This window comes from Notamacropus eugenii, chromosome 4 (genome assembly GCF_028372415.1).
Source record: "Notamacropus eugenii isolate mMacEug1 chromosome 4, mMacEug1.pri_v2, whole genome shotgun sequence".
Taxonomy (NCBI): Eukaryota; Metazoa; Chordata; class Mammalia; order Diprotodontia; family Macropodidae; genus Notamacropus; species Notamacropus eugenii.
This window is the reverse complement of record NC_092875.1, coordinates 32,239,570-32,258,231: the sequence shown is the minus strand read 5'-3', so window position 1 is coordinate 32,258,231 and position 18,662 is coordinate 32,239,570. Positions and strand designations below refer to the sequence as shown.

The 18,662-nt window shown below is 47.3% G+C and overlaps 1 protein-coding gene across 4 annotated transcripts in view; it reads right to left on the bottom strand.

Annotated features, from left to right (window-relative positions):
- Positions 1 to 18,662, bottom strand: part of RBM19 (RNA binding motif protein 19) — a 234,456-nt gene that overhangs the window by 75,980 nt on the left and 139,814 nt on the right. For all 4 annotated transcript variants that reach the window (XM_072600362.1, XM_072600361.1, XM_072600364.1 and 1 more), the window contains exon 23: positions 15,848 to 15,968. In XM_072600362.1, the coding sequence (XP_072456463.1) occupies positions 15,848 to 15,968 (121 nt within the window). The remainder of the gene's footprint in view (positions 1 to 15,847; positions 15,969 to 18,662) is intronic.

Here is an 18,662-nt window from a genome sequence, read left to right as displayed (position 1 = left end):
AGTAAACTGGGATGGACTGAGTTTCAGGAATACTCCTGGGAAATCAATGTGTGAGTGGGAGTTTTGGTAAAATGAAGCATGCTGTAAATGTATAAGGGAAAGGTGTCCTGGGATGGATTCCTGACATAGATCTGCAATTGTGAACTTCCTGCCCCCAGTCTACTCTCTGGAGGTAAAAAAAAGGATAACAGCACAAGCATGAGTGGCTAATTTAGCCTTAGTGCTAATGTCCAAGTTCCAAAACTTGTAGTTTCCTCAAGGTTGAGAGCAGCACACCTGGAGCTGGGCAGGGAAGGAGGGGGAGTGGAGAAGCAGAAGAAACAAGGAGATCAGGAGGAAGCTGTCTTCATGACGGCCCCACGGCGCAGAGGCAAAGACTGCCTTTCTTATTTGACAGGTCGGGAGACTTGATAAGGTGACAGGGTTATTGAAGCATCCAGGGAGTCAAAAAGCCCTACTGTGCACCTGGGGCTGTGCTAAATGTAGCGGGATACAAAGAAAGGTAAAAAACCATCCTGATCCTCCAGAAACTTAGTCTAGTGGGGGAGAGAACACGGAAACAAACTATGCACAGGATAAATAGGAAATAATGAAGGAAGGGGAGGAACTAGAAGAAAGGTGAGGTGGGGAAGCCTTCTGGCAGGGAGCTGAGACTATGGCTGGAACTTGAAAGGAGCCAGGGGGAGAGAGAGCTTTCCAGACATGGGGGAGACTCAGAGAAAATGCCCAGAGGTGAGACGGAAAGTCTTATTCAATAAAGGGCTGGGAGGCCAGTGGCACTGAGCTAAAGAGTGCAAGTGGTGTGTGTGTGTGTGTGTGTGTGTGTGTGTGTGTGTGTGTGTGTGTGTGTGTGTGTGTGTGTGTGTGTGTGTGTGTGTGTGTGTGTGTGTGTGTGTGTGTGTGTGTGTGTGTGTGTGTGTGTGTGTGTGTGTGTGTGTGTGTGTGTGTGTGTGTGTGTGTGTGTGTGTGTGTGTGTGTGTGTTAAGGTATAAGAAGACTGGGAAGGTAGGAGGAGCCTGTGTAAAGGGATCCTACAGAGAAGCAATGTCAAAGGAGGAGATGAAGGAAGCATAAGAAATGAAAAAGGGAAACAGTGCTGGAATTAAAGTCCGACAACCTGGGGTCAACTCCCTCTTTGGCCTTGGCCAAGTTACTTAACCTCTTGGGTCTTGGTTTCTCATCAATATCCAAGGGACCTTCTAGCAATAAATTTACAATCAGTTGAGCTCAACCTTGAAATGTTCCTCTGAGGCCTTTACAGACAACAAATATCTCTACTGAACTTTGCAAGAGCCATTCCTCAATACTTTGTCCATGACTGCTGGCATTTGTCCTTCACCCTCAAAGAGGGCCAAACACATCCTAAGTCTTGATCTGCACGTGAAGTGAGGCAGGGCTGCACGTCTAAAAGGTTATGAACATACAATCCTCAAAAGAATTACAAACTACTGCCAACCATGTAAGAGAATGACATCATGAAGAACAAGAGAAATGCGAGCCCGCTAAGAGGACAAAAGATGGGAGTTGCCCACATGGTAGGACAACCTAAGGTCTTGTTGGCAGAGCCAGGACTCAGCACAACAAATAAAGCGATTAAAATGCCCACATCCTTGGACCTCATGACCCAAGGCAGTCATTGACAATGTGCATCAAAATATTTATAGCAGCACCTTCTGAGGAAGCAAATGGAGAAACACACTGTGCATCATGAATGAGATGGATATTGCTGTGATGTAAGAATATTACCATGCTGCATGAGCACGATGAATTCCAGGGCATTTCCTCTGGTAATGATTTCTTATTTATCCTGTACAGAGCCTGCCTGGCAGACATGTGTCAGCTTGTTGTCTCCCCGATTAGATTTTACCCTCCTTGAGGGTAGGGACCACCTTTGTGTCTCTTTCTGTATCCCCAGTGCTCAATGCAATTCTGGCACACAGTAGGTGCTTAATAAGTGTTGATTAATTTCTATTTTTCCTGTATGGAGCTTGCCTGTCTATATTTGTTTTCTGGTCTCCCCATTAGACTGTAAACTCCTTGTCTTTTGCCTCTTTCTGCGTCTCCAGTGTTTCGTGCACACAGTGCCTAGAACACAAAAGAAGCTAAATACATGTTCACTGACGGACTGAATTAAAGAGAAGCAGGAAAAGATTTATACGAACTGATGCAAAGTGCAACATGAAGCCGTGGAACGGAATGTACAATAACTGCGACAGTGTAAATGGAAAAAAATAATGGAGAATGAATGTGGCCAAATTTCAAAGAAGAAACTTGGCCTCAAGGAAAGGATATAAGAAAACTCGTTTGCAGGGGCTGGGATGAGGGTGGGGGTGGTAAGGTGGGGTAGGGGGATTCACCAGAGTGTATAATATAACCATCAGATTTTTTTCTATGTACTGTTCGATTTTGCTGATTCCCCCCCTGTCTCTAGGGGAGGAGTGGGGCGAAGGAATGCAAGAGGACATTTAGGCTGGGTAGAAACAAAAGTCCACTTTGTGGAACAAATAGGGAGGCCTGTTACACTGAAAATGTTATCCTGCAGGCTCAAGGGATAGATCATTAGGTGTGTAAGGTACAATCCTTGTACTGAATTGAATCAGGAATCTTTTATATCACCTTTCTCCAAGGAGAACAAGATGCTTGTTTGTCTGAGCTGGTTCACTTATTTTTAGAGAGGAATGGGCTATTCTCCCCATTTATAGATCAGGAAACTGAGGCACAAAGAAGTTAAAAAAATACATAACCCTTGGTCACAGGGGATGTCATAAAATTCTGGAGTAGAGACCATCCAGTCCAATTACTCCATTTTTTAGATGAGGAAAACTGAGGCTCAGAGAAGAAGTACCCTTGTTCAAGGCTTCCCATGAGGTTCATAGCAAAGGCAGGAGGCTTGTAGTAAGGGCTCTTTGCATAGTGGTACCAGAAGATCTGAAGGCAGTAGTCAGAGATCATGCATTTGGAGCCGGAAGGGATCTTAAAAGGTCAGTCAGCCAATCAACACACATTTATTAAGCATCTGATACTGTGTTCTGAGGGCTGTCTGTGTTCGTCCTTCATTGCTGAAGAAGGCCATGCCATCAGAGAAATGATGACACGACTTGCATTAGACTTTGTTGTGAGTGAGGGACGGCTGTGCAGGTCACCAGCCTCACTTTCTCTTCCTGAGCCATCTGGATCCAGTGACCAGATATTCATCAGGATGACTGCAGATGGCCCAGAATGCACTGGGAGACTTGCCCTATTCAGGTACTCACTCAGAGGGAGGTAATTCCCAATCAGTGAATAGGCCTCTTTAAGAAGTAATCAGGGAATGGCCCCTTTAATGAGCAAAAGAAGAAAACAAGTAAATCAAGCTGGGAGGGAAAGAGCAACAGTTACTACTGATAATCAATGTGAAGTGAGGAGGGTCCCGAAAAGAGCCATTAAGTGGAGTTTGGGCAGGTGCAATGTATGGGCTTCAGAGTGCACTGGGTTTAAGGTTTTGGGAAAGGAAGGAAGGAAAGAAGGAAGGGAGGGAGGGGAGAAGAAAAATCTGACTTATAAACCCCAAGTTAATTCGGTGTCCTCTGGCCATCCACATTTATCTTCCTTTGGAGGGCACACACAGACAAAGTGAGGGAGGCCTGTCCTCAGGGAACCTGTCTTCTACTGGCTTCCCAAAAGCTGCTGTCTTTGTAGTAAGAGGCAGACATGTGCTCCCACTGACTTTTTGGCATAAAAGTGTCCAGCACAGCAAACCCTCAACAGATCACTGGGTTTAGACTTGGAAGGGATGGCAGCCATTAACCAGTCTAATTCCTATTAGATGGATGAGGAAGGTGAGGCCCTCATGGGGGTCAGGAGACACATGTGACATCACCCAGTTGGTAATCTGACTCCAAATTTGAGGCATCATTCTATGGCTTAGCTTCCAGACCAAACGTAGCCCACCTCCCTCATTTTATAGATGAGGAAACTGAAGCTGAGAATATTGAAAGGACTTGTCCAAGGACACTCAGGTGGGATTTGAACCCAGGCCCTCTGACTCCTGGTAGAGCACCTGGCCAAGTTTCATTTCAGCGCCTCTTGGCTGCCACACTCCCCAAGGCAGGAGAGGAAGGAGGGAGGGTGCCCACCAGCCCTCACATCCCCCTTCCTCCCTCCCCTTCCTCTTGGCTCGCTTGCCTCTGCGAGAAGCACACCCTGCTTCCAGGGAACAGCTGCTGAAATCCCACTTCCCAGACATCAAAAGCCTCACTGGGTTTTCACCAAACAAACATAATGCAGAACCCGGAGAAAGGTGTAAAATAAACAAACACTGTGAGCTGTACATTTTCTTTGAGCACTACAGCTGCATCGGAAGATAAACAACAAGTGAATGTCAGCAAACGTCAATACACAAGAAATTAACTTGACAAAAAGCTCGCCCGGCCCCCTTGTGCCCCCTCCCTCCCCTCCCCCCCCACGCACCATTCTGTAATTCTGGAGTTCCCATCTAATGATTTTATTTTTCAATTAATTCCTTGACAGAATGCCAGGATGTCGCTTCTCCCCCCACGTCCCCAATACTGCCGCTGTCTGCATGCGGAGGAAGGCGGGCAGAGGAAGGAATTGGGGGGGTGGGGAACGACAGGGTGGAGGGCAGGTGGGAAAAGAGGGGGCTATGTGGGGAGAAGGATGGTGAGATTTCTCAGGATGCTGTCTCTTTCCTAAGGACAGAGAACGGCAAGTGGGAGTGGGGGGATTCCGGAGAGGGGACCCAGGGAGTGACTGGCAGGGGTCCTGCTCATGCTTCACCTGTCAGAGCCAGCATCTGACCTGATTCAGGCCACTAGGGAACAAGGAGGGGTGGGGTGGGGCAGTGGGTAGAGTGCTGAGCCTGAAGCCCAAAAGACCCCAAAAGCAAGAGCTGGAAGGGACCTCCGAGGCTGTCTAGTGCAGTCCCCTCATTTTATAGACAACAGAACTGAGTTTCAAAAGAGAAGGGATTGTCTCACCTGTCCAACTCTCTGTCTCTCACACTCAGACATTCTCTCTCCTTGTCTCTGGCCCTCTCCTCCTCTCTCTCTCCCTTTCCCCTCCCTCCTTCCCTGTTCTCACGCACACATACACAGAGGCACATCCAGGATCTGTCTGAACCCAGGTCAGAACTTCAAGACCAGTGCTCTTTTCTCTCGGCCACATTGACCTTCGTTTTTGTGTAAGAGCTCCAGCCCAGCTCAAAGATGACAAGGAATGCTTCCTTCCAGTGATGTAGAGACAGGGCCAAGGCTGAATCCCCCTGGGTACCTTCCTCTTGGGTTTTCTCTTTCCTTGTCTTTGAAGTTGTTAGGAGTCATTTGTGATGTGGAGAGCTTATCATTGTTCTGGGTCTCTGCATGTGCCAGCAGGCCCAGATGCCACCTTGGCATGCAAGTTGTAACCCCCTCTGCCTCTGGGACTTTTGTGTGAGGCCACTTGTCCAGTCTGGTGACTGTCCTGCCTAGGCCCCAGGCAGGCCCCAGGATATAATCCTAGCAGCCTTTCCAAGAAGCCAGGTTAGCTTCCAACCTCCCCACCGGTTCTAGAAGCATAATGAAATCCATTCTGCCATTGGTCATGGATGGCTTGTGTTAATCTACTCCCCTATGGCCCACTCATCATTGCAGTGACTTGTACCTAACAACACTTGTTACCCTCACTCCCGATGAATAATAATGATGATGAGGATGATGACAACCAGCATTTATACAGTGTGCAAAGCACTTGACATGTTACCTCATTTGGTTGCCAAAAAAAAACCTGGGGTAGTGGTGAGATGTTTATCCCCATTTTACAGACTGGAAAACTGAGGCTGAGAAGCTAAGTGACTTGGGCTTGGCCAAACCACTAGGGAGTGTCTGAGGCAGGATTCAACTTAGGTCTCTCTGACTCCAAATCCTGTGCTTCTGTGTTTGTATCCCTAGTGCTTAGCACAGAGAAAGCATTGCTTAAAAAAAAAAAGTGAGGCCTGTCTCAAAAAAAAAATAATAAGTCTTGGTTACATTACAGGTTATGAAACCTTTTCCTCAGATCTACCCTTACAAGTAGTATGAGTATTATTACTAGCCCCATTTTTTAGATGAGGTAACTGAGGCAGACTAAGATCTAGTGACTTTCCCAAAGACGTGGAGCTGGTGTCTGAGGTAGGATTCGAACTTCAGCCTTGCAGACTCCACAGTCCTTACTTTGAGTTCCCAGCCTGCAGGTCCTGGGGCTGGGATTTTGAAGAGAATCCCCCAGTTCCAGAAGCTACTTCGCCTCTTGCTCTGCTGAGAATGGAGCGAGGTGTAATTCTGGCTTGAGTTTTCGATGCCAGTGGAAAGACCATTGGCTTTGAAGGAAGAGGATCTGGGTTCAGATCCTACCTCTGACCTTTACGATCTATGTGACTGCACAAATCATTTACTCTCTGCCCTGGTTCCAATTCCTCAGATGTAAAATGAAGGCTTCAGACTGGACTACTGAGTGATGATCCTGTAATCCTGTTTACACCCTGCTGTAGACACACCTTCCCTCTTCATGCTCACAACAAACCTATTGTGTCAGTAATATTATTACAGTCATGTTACAGATGGGGAAACTAAGGCTCAAGATCACACAGCTGTAAGTGTCAGAGCCAGAATTCAAACTTCGGTCCTCTGACTCCAGGGCCAGGGAAGCACAAGCTGAGTGTTACGATGGGAGGTGGGGGTAGAGGTGCCGAGAGGTGGAAATGACACGGATGTATGAAGGAAAAAATGCAATGTCCACAAGGGAACCTCCCCAAAACAAAGAGTGGGGGAGTTGGGGCATATCTTAGCGAAAAAACCCCAGCAAGTGGAGATATTAACGTATCTTCAATGTCCCTTACTATCTAAAACAAAGCCCCCCAAACTTGGTTTGATTTGGAGGTGCAAACCACCCAGAAAAGTATGGTCGCATGTGCACTGTGTGTATGTGTACATGTGTGTATGTATGTGTACATGTGTGTATATGTGTGTGTGCTTGTGTGTCCCCACTGGTGCTGGAGGAGGCAGTGTTTTGCTAGCCTGTCTCAGTCAGAGAGAAAACAGTTCCTCCCTAAGCCTGCTCTCCCGCCCACAGGGAAGTTTTACTCTCCCCTCTCTTTCCTCCTCACCAGTCTCCAGACCCCTGAGGCTTCCTCCAATCCCAACTCATTCCCTTCCATCCTAAGTCAGTCTGAAATTCTCCGTCTGCCACTTTAATTCTTTGATCGATGGGGAAGAGTAGGAAAAATGGCCCCGCGCAGCTGGCTTCCCACGTTACCCCTAGCAGGGGATTGCTGGCCCTGCCGGTGATGGCTGAGTGAAATGTTTGTGGAGCGCAGAGAACACAAGTCAATAGTAATTTAGCGGGATTGGGAGCAAGTACCTTCCCTGCACGGACAGAAACTCCCGGGAGAGCGGGAGAGTGTGCAGGATATTACTGAATCACTCGGAAATATTTCCAAACACTACTCAATGAGGCAGAGGGGCAGGGGGATGGGAAGGGACAAAGAACAGGGTGGTGGGGGTGTGTGGATGGGATGGAGACAGAGAGATTTCAAGAATGACACCCAGGCACGCTCGCCTCTCAGGCACCTGTCATGAACACTGGCCACCTCTGTGGGGAAGAAGGCTGCCTCTCTGATTGTGGCTCTTTTCCCCCCGCTACTGCCCATCTGTACCCTTTCTAGGGGCTGGTGTGACCTAAGCAAGCCCGGCTTCTTGATTTTTCTTTCCCCAGTTCTGTCTCTGCCAAATGTGCTGGTGAGGGGATTGTAGATGTGGCTGTGGAGGAGTCTGTGCATCTGACCCAGAGCGTCTCCCTCTCCCAGCAACCCCACCAAGTATGGGGAAGACACACTTCTGAGCAGGGGAAGACATATATTCCCATACCTCCCATATTCCAGCGGATCAGTGATAGGTCAATGTGGGCATCCATGCCCTCCCTCTGTGATCCTCGGCCATGCCCTCTCTTCACATTCACCACGGGGGTGCCGCTCAGTGTGCTGAGTGGGGTATGTGGAGTGCTCATCCCTGGCTGACTCACCCATCTTTCTGGTTCATCCATTCTCACTCACAACCTCCACACTCCTCCACACTGATGATCTGTGATCCTCAACCATTTTCATTGTGCTCTATGACTCAAGGCCAGGTAGCAATACCAGTGATAAAAATCATGGCCTTTGGTTTGAACTTAGGAAACATTTTCAATTGGTATCCTAGTTTCTTTCTGCCTCTCTTCACCCCATGGCCACCTCACCTTGGCTCCTGGAGTCCCTGTAGCGCAAGGCTAAGGTCGACCCTAAGGGAACGTGAAAGACAGGTGCCAGGGAGTACGGGAGGGGAAGAGGGTCTTCAGGTCCTGGTAGCTCAAAAGAGTCCAACCAAAGACATATTTTAAATCACAAATTCTGAGACCTACCAGCTTGGCAATTATTTTCAAGCCCAAAGATGGTATTCTTATGATCAGGACTAAGAAAAGATCTATTGGAAGTGTGTGTGTGTGCATATATGTGTGCCTATGTGTAGAATGTGTATGTGGGGGGGGTGTGTATGCATGTGTGGAGTGTGTGTGCATGTGGAGTATGTGTGTGTGGGGAGAGGTAGAGGAAAGGCATAGGAAGAGTGGGATACCCTAGTGGTGGGTGCTCTGAGAACCATAGATCAGGAGCTGGACGGAACCTAAGAAACTGTGGAACTTAGCGTTTTCAATATAAGTGCTTTCTTTTATAATCTTCTGTAACTTATTTCATGCACTTAAAAACATGATTCTAAGAAGGGGCCTTTATCAAATGCCTGCTGAACTGACCAGGGAGGAAGTGTGGAGCAGTGGAGAGGGTGCAGGAGTTGATGACAGCCAAATCACTCACTCAAGCCCTCTCAGTCTCAGTTTCCTCATCTGTAAAAGGAGCGGGCTGGCTTTGATGGGCTCTAAGCTCCCTTCTTGGTCTCAATATAGGACTCCCTGGTTCTAGAAACTGAACAGCCTTCAGAAATCCTGGTCCAAGTTGGCTCTGGATGAGAAACCAACTGGATCCAACTGTTGGCCTCGCCTGTGAGTCACTTATCATGCAAGTCTCGTTGAAGCACTCAGCTCAGGAGGTAAAAGGTAAGTATAAGAACTGTCTACCCTGGCTCGAACGAGAAAACTCCAAGCTGCGGAGTTCTGCTCGTGGCCAAATAAAACCTATTTGCTCAGGCCTTCCTGGCTGGGGAGAGCAGCAAAACAGAGGATTCTGACATTGGATTGCTTCTGCCCCATTATATTCTCCGGGCTGCACTTGCAGGAATCGGGGCCTGCCAAGGCCCTGAAAGCTTCTGGCTGCCATGACCCTGCTGGTCTGTAACACGCTCAGGAAGAAAGGGGCACAGCCAGGGCTGGGCTCTGCACTTTCTTTCTTTTCTTTTTTGTACTCTCTCAGCTCACCCTCCTGCCCATGGGCACAGAAAGAGTGCCTTCCTCACAAGTGGGGCACCATAGCTTGTTTGAGCAATCTTGTTCTTCTGGGGGGGGGGGCAGAGAGAGAGGAAGCGAGGAAGAGGAAGAAGGCTGATATGAAGAAAGGGCTTACTTCACACTGCTCTGGATTATTATTAACAATAGCTAACACTTCTACAGCACTTTTTATGTTCTAGGCACTGTCTAAGTTGTTCTCATTTGATCCTCACAATTTCCCTGGGAGGTACATGCCATCATTATCCTCCCTCTACAGATGAGGAAACTGAGGCAAACAGAAGTGAAACTTACAACAGTAAGTGTCTGAAGCTGGATTTCAACTCAGGTCTTCCTGACTTCAGGCTCACTGTGTCACATAGCTGGAAGGGAACCAGTTTCCCCTTATCAGGAAAATGAGGCCCTCAGAGGAATGAATAGAGTAGCGTTACGGGACTTCTTCAGGAAGCAGAGGCAGGATCTGAACCCAGGTCAGCTATGTTCTTTCTACCACACCACACGACTCCCTTTTACCTTCAGGTCAGTGTCTCACTGCCCTTCCTGGAAAGGCACTTCTTAGGGCAACTTTTAGATGACTGTTAAGCAGGCCTCCCCATGATGCTATTCAGAAACTTGTGTTTGGCAGGTGGGGGAGGATCATCGTCCTGCATTTCTTGGGATCCCGGAGAGGCTATGTGATAGGAAAAAGAACCTGTTTCTGAGTGCTGGGATGTGCGCACAGAGTTCAGAGCTCTGGGGATCACCCTAGTCTCCCGATTTTAATGTTAAAGGCGTGGCTCACCTACAGGAGGAGACCTTTGGGAAGCAGAGTTAGAAGAACTAATCAATAAAACCCCACCGACGCACAGAACTGGAAGGGACCTTGAAGTCACCTCTTCAACTCTGCACACAGCAGATGCTGCAAAAACATTTGCCAAGCAGAATTGACTCCAGTCCAACCTTCCCCTCGGCCCAGGAAGACTGGACAAGTGGCCACCCGGTCTATGCCAGATCATTTTTGGGTAACGTCATGCTGTAGTAGAAAGAAGCTGGATTGGTCACCGTGGGATGTCTGGGTTCAAATCCCAACCCTCCCCTCTACGTCCTGTGTGACTTTGCTCAAGTCACGTATCTCACTGGTCCTCAGTTTTCTTTTCTGTAAAATGAAGGCCTCCGGGATTCTTTTTAGTTCTAAATCTATGACCCTTTGACTTAAGAGTGGCGCAATGCTGGCCACATTACCTCACCTTTCTGTGGCCCTGAGTAACAAAAATAACTGTAATCAAAAAAAAAAAAAAAACACCCAAAAAACCAAAACAAACCAAAAAAACAAGAGAGAGAGAATTGGACTGGAGTAGCCAGCCACTGAAGTTCTTTCTGGCTCTGCATGTGGGAGTGCATCACCTAGGAGGTAGGCCACCCACTCCTGGGAGCTCTGCCTGCCTCAACACCGTCAATCAGTCCAATAAGCAGCTCTTAAGTGCCTACTGACTTCTGGGCACCAGGCTGTTGTCTCTGGTTCTTGGGTCTAGAAAGATTCCTTCCAATAAGTGCTTGGGGCTTCAGAGCAAAGAGCAAGGTAGATTCGGGACGTAGGGCGCAGTGTGTGTGTGAGTGGGGTGTGTGTGTGTTATATGCCAGTGGCGTGTGTGAATAGTATGTGTGTGCGTGAGTGGTATGTGTATGCGTGAGTGGTGTGTGTGTGCACTTGTGAATGGCACGTGTGTACGTGGTATGTGTGAATGGCATGTGTGTGGTATGTGTGTGCGCACACATGTGCCTATACATGGTGTGTACCCCAATCATCAGAAACCAAGACTAGCCTCTCCATGCAGCTAGGGGTCTGGTTTGCTATTCGTCTCTGCTAATATGAAATCAGATTCAGCCTGGGCTGACTATGAGGAAGAAGGGGACACTTTCATAGTACAGCCTAGGAAAGCGGGAGAAATGGCTCCTTTTGGATTCGGAGGAGGAGGCTAAGGGAGCTAGTAAGATAGCAAGGTAAGGAGGGGTTCCACCTCTGACACATGGCTCATGGAATTTCTCCACCTGTACCTCAGGTGCCCGAGGGGAGGGGGGATGAACCTGGAGCTGGGAGCACTTCCTGGGCAGTGGGCAGTCAGCAGGCAGGGCAGGCTACCTGATTGCCTCCAAGGGCAGCTGAAACACCTTGACCAGCCTGCCCTCTCCCAGGCCAAAGGGCAAGGATGGTACCCATGCTTAGCCCACTGCCAGGACTTGCCACAGATTTCCAACATGCAAACAACCTAAAGCTCTTGCTTGGTGCTGGGGCTTTCTTGTGCTCTCCCTCCTCCCAGACCCCTGCAGCCCCTGAAGTTGGCTCCAAGGCCAGAATGCCACCAGAAAGCTCACTGTTAGGTCCTAGCAAGTCATTAAAACCCTTTCCTTCTCATTCCTGAGCCAATATTCCACATGGGGCCGATTCTGCTTCCTTTGTCACAGTCTTATAGCCCCGGCTGGGATGAATCAAGATTTCTATTGGCTGGGGGAAGTAGAAAGGCAAGCCAGGCCTAGAGTGACATGGGGTCTTGATCCGAGCACTAAGTTACTCGTTGGCAAAGTCTAGTGGCTGAGGGAGGGAGGGCGGGCACTGGGCACCGAATGCATCCGCCTTCACTATCTGCCAGGCTGGTGTCCCAGAGAACTCAGAACAATGGGGGAAGACAAAATCAAACAACAACAGGGGATTTAGGAGGCACCAGCAAGTTTCTGACATGAGGGAAAGGACAGAAAAGGATGAGAACAGTCTTTTGCTCAAAAGATCAAGATAGCAAGTAGACTGTCAAGTAAACACAAAAGCATACACGGAATGATGCACCATCATTTCAAGAGGGGCTGTGTACCCCACAAGCATGGGGTGGGGAGGGAGGCCTTGTGCGAGAGATGGTCCTTGTGCTGTTCTTTGGAGGAAGGTGGGGATTCTAAGCTGTGGAAATGAAGAGTGCATTCCAAGCACAGAGGACTAGCCTTTGGGGTAACTACACAAAAATAAAATCTCCCACCTTCTGGTATTTGCACACATGATCCTTGGTGGGACCACCTCCTGCACAAGGGGTGTAAGGTACACAGCCCCTCTTGAAATGATTTTGCATCAATCTGTGTGTAATTTGCTTTTACTTAATAGTATACATGCTGTCTGGATCCTCTGAGGAGAATTTATATTTTATTCCTTTAAGACCAAGACCTTTTTCTGCCCTTTTTATTTTGCCTCTATATCCACAGCACCTTAGGATCTGAATCTGTCTCTGCAGCAGGGAGTCAGACCTCAAGAACCTCAGGCAGCGTGCAGGGACTCTGGGAAAGTCTGCTCTTCTCCCAATGTGAGGGGCTTCTCTTCCCCTGCCCAGTCATCCTGTCAAGCTAAGGTTGGAGATGCAAAATTTGGAGCAGGAAGCCACAGGTTCAAAACCCACATCAGATACTTACTGGCTATGTGACCCTAAGCCTCCTTTTCTTCTACGTGAACTGGGTTAATAGTACTCATAGTACCTACCTCACCAGGCTCTACACAATCTCTTTCTAGCCTAAGAACAACCTTGCATTAGTATAAATGAGCCAATGGGACACTGGGGACTGAGAACTACTCTCCAAATCAGGAAGGTCTGGGTTCACATCATGTTTACACCCACACTGGCTGTGAGGCTCTTAGAAAGTCACTTAACTTTGCTCTCTGGGCATCCCCTGTATCAGTGAAATCACAGATCTAGTCCACCCCTACCCTCTCCTCCTCTGCAGCAGTCAGCATTACTGCCCTGTACACAGTTGGTGCATAATAAATGCTTGTTGACTTAAACCAAATTCTTCATCTCAGTAGGGCTTTGCTATAGGTACAGGGAGACTGATGCCTCAGTCATCAGGAAGGGAGTTGGACTGAGTAGTCTCTAAGGGGCATTTCAGATGAGGTAACTATGGCCTGGACATATGGAGTGACTGACCTGTCCCAGGTTAGCTAGGTTCTTAACTGGCAGATCCAAGACTCCAATTGAGGGACATTAACTCCAGACCCCCGGCCTGGGACTCTTTGGGGGTGTCCCATGCTCTTTTTCCTTGAGTGCAGCATGGTCTTTGCTCAGAGGATGCAGCAAGGTGCTAGAGAAGGACAATGGGCAGTATTCCTCCCCAAGTCTCTGATGTCCCGTCCTCACCTTGCATCTCCACCACCAGAAGCTGACTGGTTTCCTCCTCCCACCTCTTTTCCCTTCACACCCTGCACTATTCTGGATAGCCCAGAGAAACTTTTCCCCAGCAAGTGGCTTTGGGCAAGGGCACGTGGCAGATTGGGGAATGATGGCTGGCAGGGCCTCATGGTGGATATGGAGGTGACACTGGCTTCCAGAAGGTTTTCCCAACATAGCATGAACTTGGATAGATCCTTTCTTCCAGGATGGCCAGACTGAGTAGGTGGCCAGGGACTGACTGTGATTTATTTGGGATGATCAATTTTTCTGCAAATTCAAATCTTGAAGACCGTTACCTCAGAGAGTTGGGTTGCCTCCCTAGGCTTACTCCAAGTCCAGGGCCCTCTTGCCTACTTAAAGGATTGAACAAAGGCCAGGGTAGTGTAGATATCTGGGCTACCTCAGACAAGAGAAATGGGTTCTGTTTACCATTTAGCTCTCAAAGCCCAGGCGTCTGTCTCTGAGCTCCTTGGAAGGCGTGGGTAGAGAACAGCCTTACAGAAATGCTCACCAAGGAATTTTTCCTCAAGGTTTCGGCAACAATTCCATTTCTGCACTCGATTTATTGAAAGGCACTTCTCTCCAATCCAGCCAGAACTGCTTAGATGGGACTTTTCTCAGCTGGTGTTGAGGGCCACCAAGAGAGGAAGTGGAAAGGGCCAATTGATCTCTAGTCCACACCTCTGCTCCAGGGACAGTCCCTTACACAAATATTTGCCAACGAGTGCATTTGAGCCTGTCAATGGCTGTCAATAAAAGGAAGGCACTCCTTCTGAGCTCCAGCATCTGTAGTGAGACCTGAGCTTTTGACCAGCAAGTTCTCTATTAAATTTTAACTGTCTCTTTTGTTCTAGATCTCTCAGGGATCAATGCTCTTCCACAGAGCAGATGTGACCTACCCACTGATGTCACACTTCTGTCACAGAGCTTCCCAACACTGCTTAGCATTTGAGTGTGGAACACGACCACAATAGCTTCTACACAGTAACATAACTCTTTCTTCAGAGCCACCATGCTGAGGCGGATAATGCAAATACCATGATTCCCATTTTAAAGATGAGGAAACTGAGGCTCAGGGAAATCCCAAAGTCAAAGTCATGAGACTGGTGAGTGCTTGAGACAGGATTTGAATACATGTCTCCTGACTTCAAGTCCAGCTATCTGTCTCTGACACAGCACTTGACCACTCAAGTCATTTCATCATTGTGGGACAATCTCTGCTTCCCTCCCCCGCCCCTGCCCTGTCCCCCTTTTCTGGCAACAATACAGATAAGACCCAGGTAAACGGCATGAGACAGAGGGCAGAGAGACCCCTCTGTGCTGTCTGTGTGTGTGCATGAATAGAAGTTTCTTGAAGGAAGGGACTGTTTCACTTGTCACTGTCATCAATGTCATTGTTGTCAATGTTATTATTGCCGCTGCCACCACCACCACCGCCACCATCAACAACAACATCTAAGCTAACATTTATATAGCACCATGTGCCAGGCACTGTGCTAAACACTTTTACAATTATTATCTCATTTGATCTTCATAATAACCCTGGGAGGTAAGTGCTACTTCATCCCCCTATATAGGGGAAGAAACTCAGGCAGAAAGAAGTTAAGGGACTTGTCCAGGGTCACACAGCTAGTAAATGTCTGAGTCAGGATTTGAACTCAGATCTGCCTCATAAAGACATCTTCTGTCCATAGGATGTTTTGTGGTCCACAAAGTAGACAGCTCTTATAGTCTTTGTACCATCTGGTCGCCACTAAAATCATGTGAGAGGCAGGCCGGATCAGTACTGTGATCCCTATTTCAGAGAAGTAATCAAATTATCCAAGTCAGAAGAGCAAAGGCAGAGCAAGATCCAGATAATTTAGTGTGCCTATTGTATGGCTCAGTCTGTGGTCCTGGCAGCAACAAGGCCAACTCTAAACTCACCCAGGTCAGCACCAAGGCTAGCTCTCACATTCACTCAGGGCACTGCACTGTGCAAGAGTGCTCTCTCTCTCTCTCTCTCTCTCTCTCTCTCTCTCTCTCTCTCTCTCTCTCTCTCACACACACACACCCTCTCTCTCTCTCTCTCTCTCTCTCTCTCTCTCTCTCTCTCTCTCTCTCTCTCTGTCTTCACCTCTGGGAGGCTCTCAGTGTTGGGAAATTATTTTCTCTTGACCCACATCAGCTTCTCAAGGGTATGAGCAGAAGATGGGCCACAGTCCAGCACAGGAGGGCCACCAGTGCCTTACCGTGAAAATGCTGAGCTGTCTTTCGTCTCAAGGCTTGGACTGTCTCTTCAGTGTCTGCCCACTCTAGGACCAGTCTTCTGCCGTACAAATGGGTGCTGTGGCACAGGGCGTTGAAAGCTCTCTGTAAAAGGGAGTAGGAGAAAACTCTGTGTTAGGTCAAAAGCATCATCTGTCCACATACTCTCCTCCCCTTCCCACCCTGCTTCAACCTCCATTCAATGCCTCAGAAAGCTCTGCAAAGTGCCTGCCATGAGTTCCTGCTCTCATGACATCAGATCTCCAAGGAGAGTTCGGGGAACAGTTGGGCATATCTATTTAATTAGCTGCTTATGTTCCTACAGAGAGAACTGCAAGTGACTGATTGACCAGTCAATATATCCACAGTCCAGGACTGTAATTGGTGCCTGCTTGAAAGCAATCACCTTATTTTCCATGTTAAAATCCCAGACATGGAGGGTGACCCCATTAGCTCAGCTCTTCTTCTGCTGAGGAAGGGGCACCTCGGCTGTATTGGGCAACTGGAGACTGTTGGCTGCAGGATAGAGCATGACCTGTATTTAGATGTTTCCCTCTAACATCATTATTGCCATTTTTAGCAAGCATTTTCCTTTTAAGGGGCTCAAAGTATATCTTATCCTAAAAAGTCCATGGGAAATGGACAGTGAATTAAGGCTACTGTCTCCCATTTTTCATATGGGAAAATGAGGCAGACTTGCAAAAAGACCTGTTCAAGGACTGTCCCAACTTTCCTTAGGATCACAGAACTAGAGATGGAAGGGATCATTTGTTCTAACTCAATCACTTTGTAAAAAAAAAAAAAAAACAAAGCCAAGGACTCAGAAGATCAAGCAGGCCAAGGTCACACAAGAAAGTGAGAGTCAGAGGTGGGGTGAAGCCAAGATGGCAGAGTAAAAGTACAGACTCGCTTGAGTTCTCCCCCAAACCTCTCCCAATACCTATAAAAAATGACTCTAAACAAATTCTAGAGCAGCAGAACCCACAAAAAGACAGAGTGAAACAAATTTCCAGACCAAGACAACCTGGATGGTTGACAGGAAAGGTCTGTTGTGACAGGCTGAGAGAGGAACACAGTCCAACATGGGCTAAACTGGCACAGAATGGGCCCCAGAAAACTGGGAACAGGCTTCAGGGGACTGAATCACTGGCAGGTGAGGTGGTTACCAGACTTCTCAACCCAGAAACACCAAAGACAATTTAGAAGGTCAGTGGGAAAGATCTATCAGACCTGGGTGAGAGAGGAGTACAGACCAGCCCTGGCCCCAGCGCAGCCCTGGGGCAGTGGTGGCAGTGGCAGTGGTTGCTTCCAGAGCTCTCAGTTCACCGATGGTAAAGGGATTGAATAAATGATTAGAAGATCGCAGGGATCTCTTTACTGGCACTGAGGCAGGATTCTGTTGCTTTGCCCATATTTGGATCTGGGATGCAGTCCTGGGGTAAGGAGGAGTAACTGGCATAGTAGAACTTATGGCAGCAGTGGAGAGTCTCTGGCAAGAGAAATGAGAGTGGTGCAAGAAAATCATGAAAAACAAGTCAACAGCTTGCTCAAAGAGACCCCAAAAATGCTGAAGAAAATAACACCTTAAACAACAGACTAACCCAAATGGTGAAAGAAGTCTAAAAAGGCAATAAGGAGAAGAATGACTTATAAAGCAGAATCAGCCAAATGGAAAAGAAGGTCCAAAAGCTCACTGAAGAAATAAATTCTTTAAAAACGAGAATGGAGCAAATGGGAGCTAATGACTCTATGAGAAATAAAGAAATTCTAAAACAAAGCCAAAAGAAAGAACAAATAGAAGTCAATGTAAAATATCTCACTAGAAAAACAACTGACCTGGAAAACAGATCCAGGAGAGATAATTAAAAAATTAATGGACTATCTGAAAGCCACGACCAAAAAAAAGGCCTAGGTATCATCTTTCAAGAAACTATAAAGGAAAGCTGCCCTGATATTCTAGAACCAGAGGGTAAAATAGACATTGAAAGAATCCACTGATCCCCTCTTGAAAGAGATCCCAAAAGGAAAACTCCCAGGAATATTATAGCCAAATTCCAGAGTTCTCAGTTTAAGGAGAAAATATTGCAAGCAGCCAGAAAGAAACAATCCATGTACTATGGAAACACAATCAGGTTAACACAAGATCTAGCAGCTTCTACTTTAAGGAATTGGAGAGTTTGGAATATGATATTCTGGAGGTCAAAGGAGGTAGGATTAAAACCAAGAATCACTTACCCAGCAAAACTGAATGTAATAAATGAGGGGGAAAAATTAATATTCAATGACACAGAGGAATTTAATGCATTCTTGAGAAGCTAGAGTTAAATAGAAAAATTGACTTTCCATACAAGACTCAAGAGAAGCATGAAGAGGTAAACAGCAAAGAGAAATCATAAGGGACTTATTGAAGTTGAACTGTTTACATTCCCACATGGAAAGATGATATTTGTAACTCATGAGACTTTTCTCAGTATTAAGGTAGTTGGAGGGAATACACACACACACACACACACACACACACACACACACACACACACACACACTTAGACAGAGGACACAGGGTGAGTTGAATATGAAGGGATATATATATATATGTAAAAAATAAAATTAAGGGTTGAGAGAGGAATGTACTGTGAGAAAGAGAAGGGGAGAAGCAGAATGGGGTAAATGATCTCACATAAAAGAGAAGAAAAAGTTTTTTCAATGGAGGGGAAGGGGGAAGGTGAGAGAGAATGAGTGAACCTTATTCTCATCAGATTTGGCTTAAGGAGGGAATAATATACACCGTCAATTGGGTAT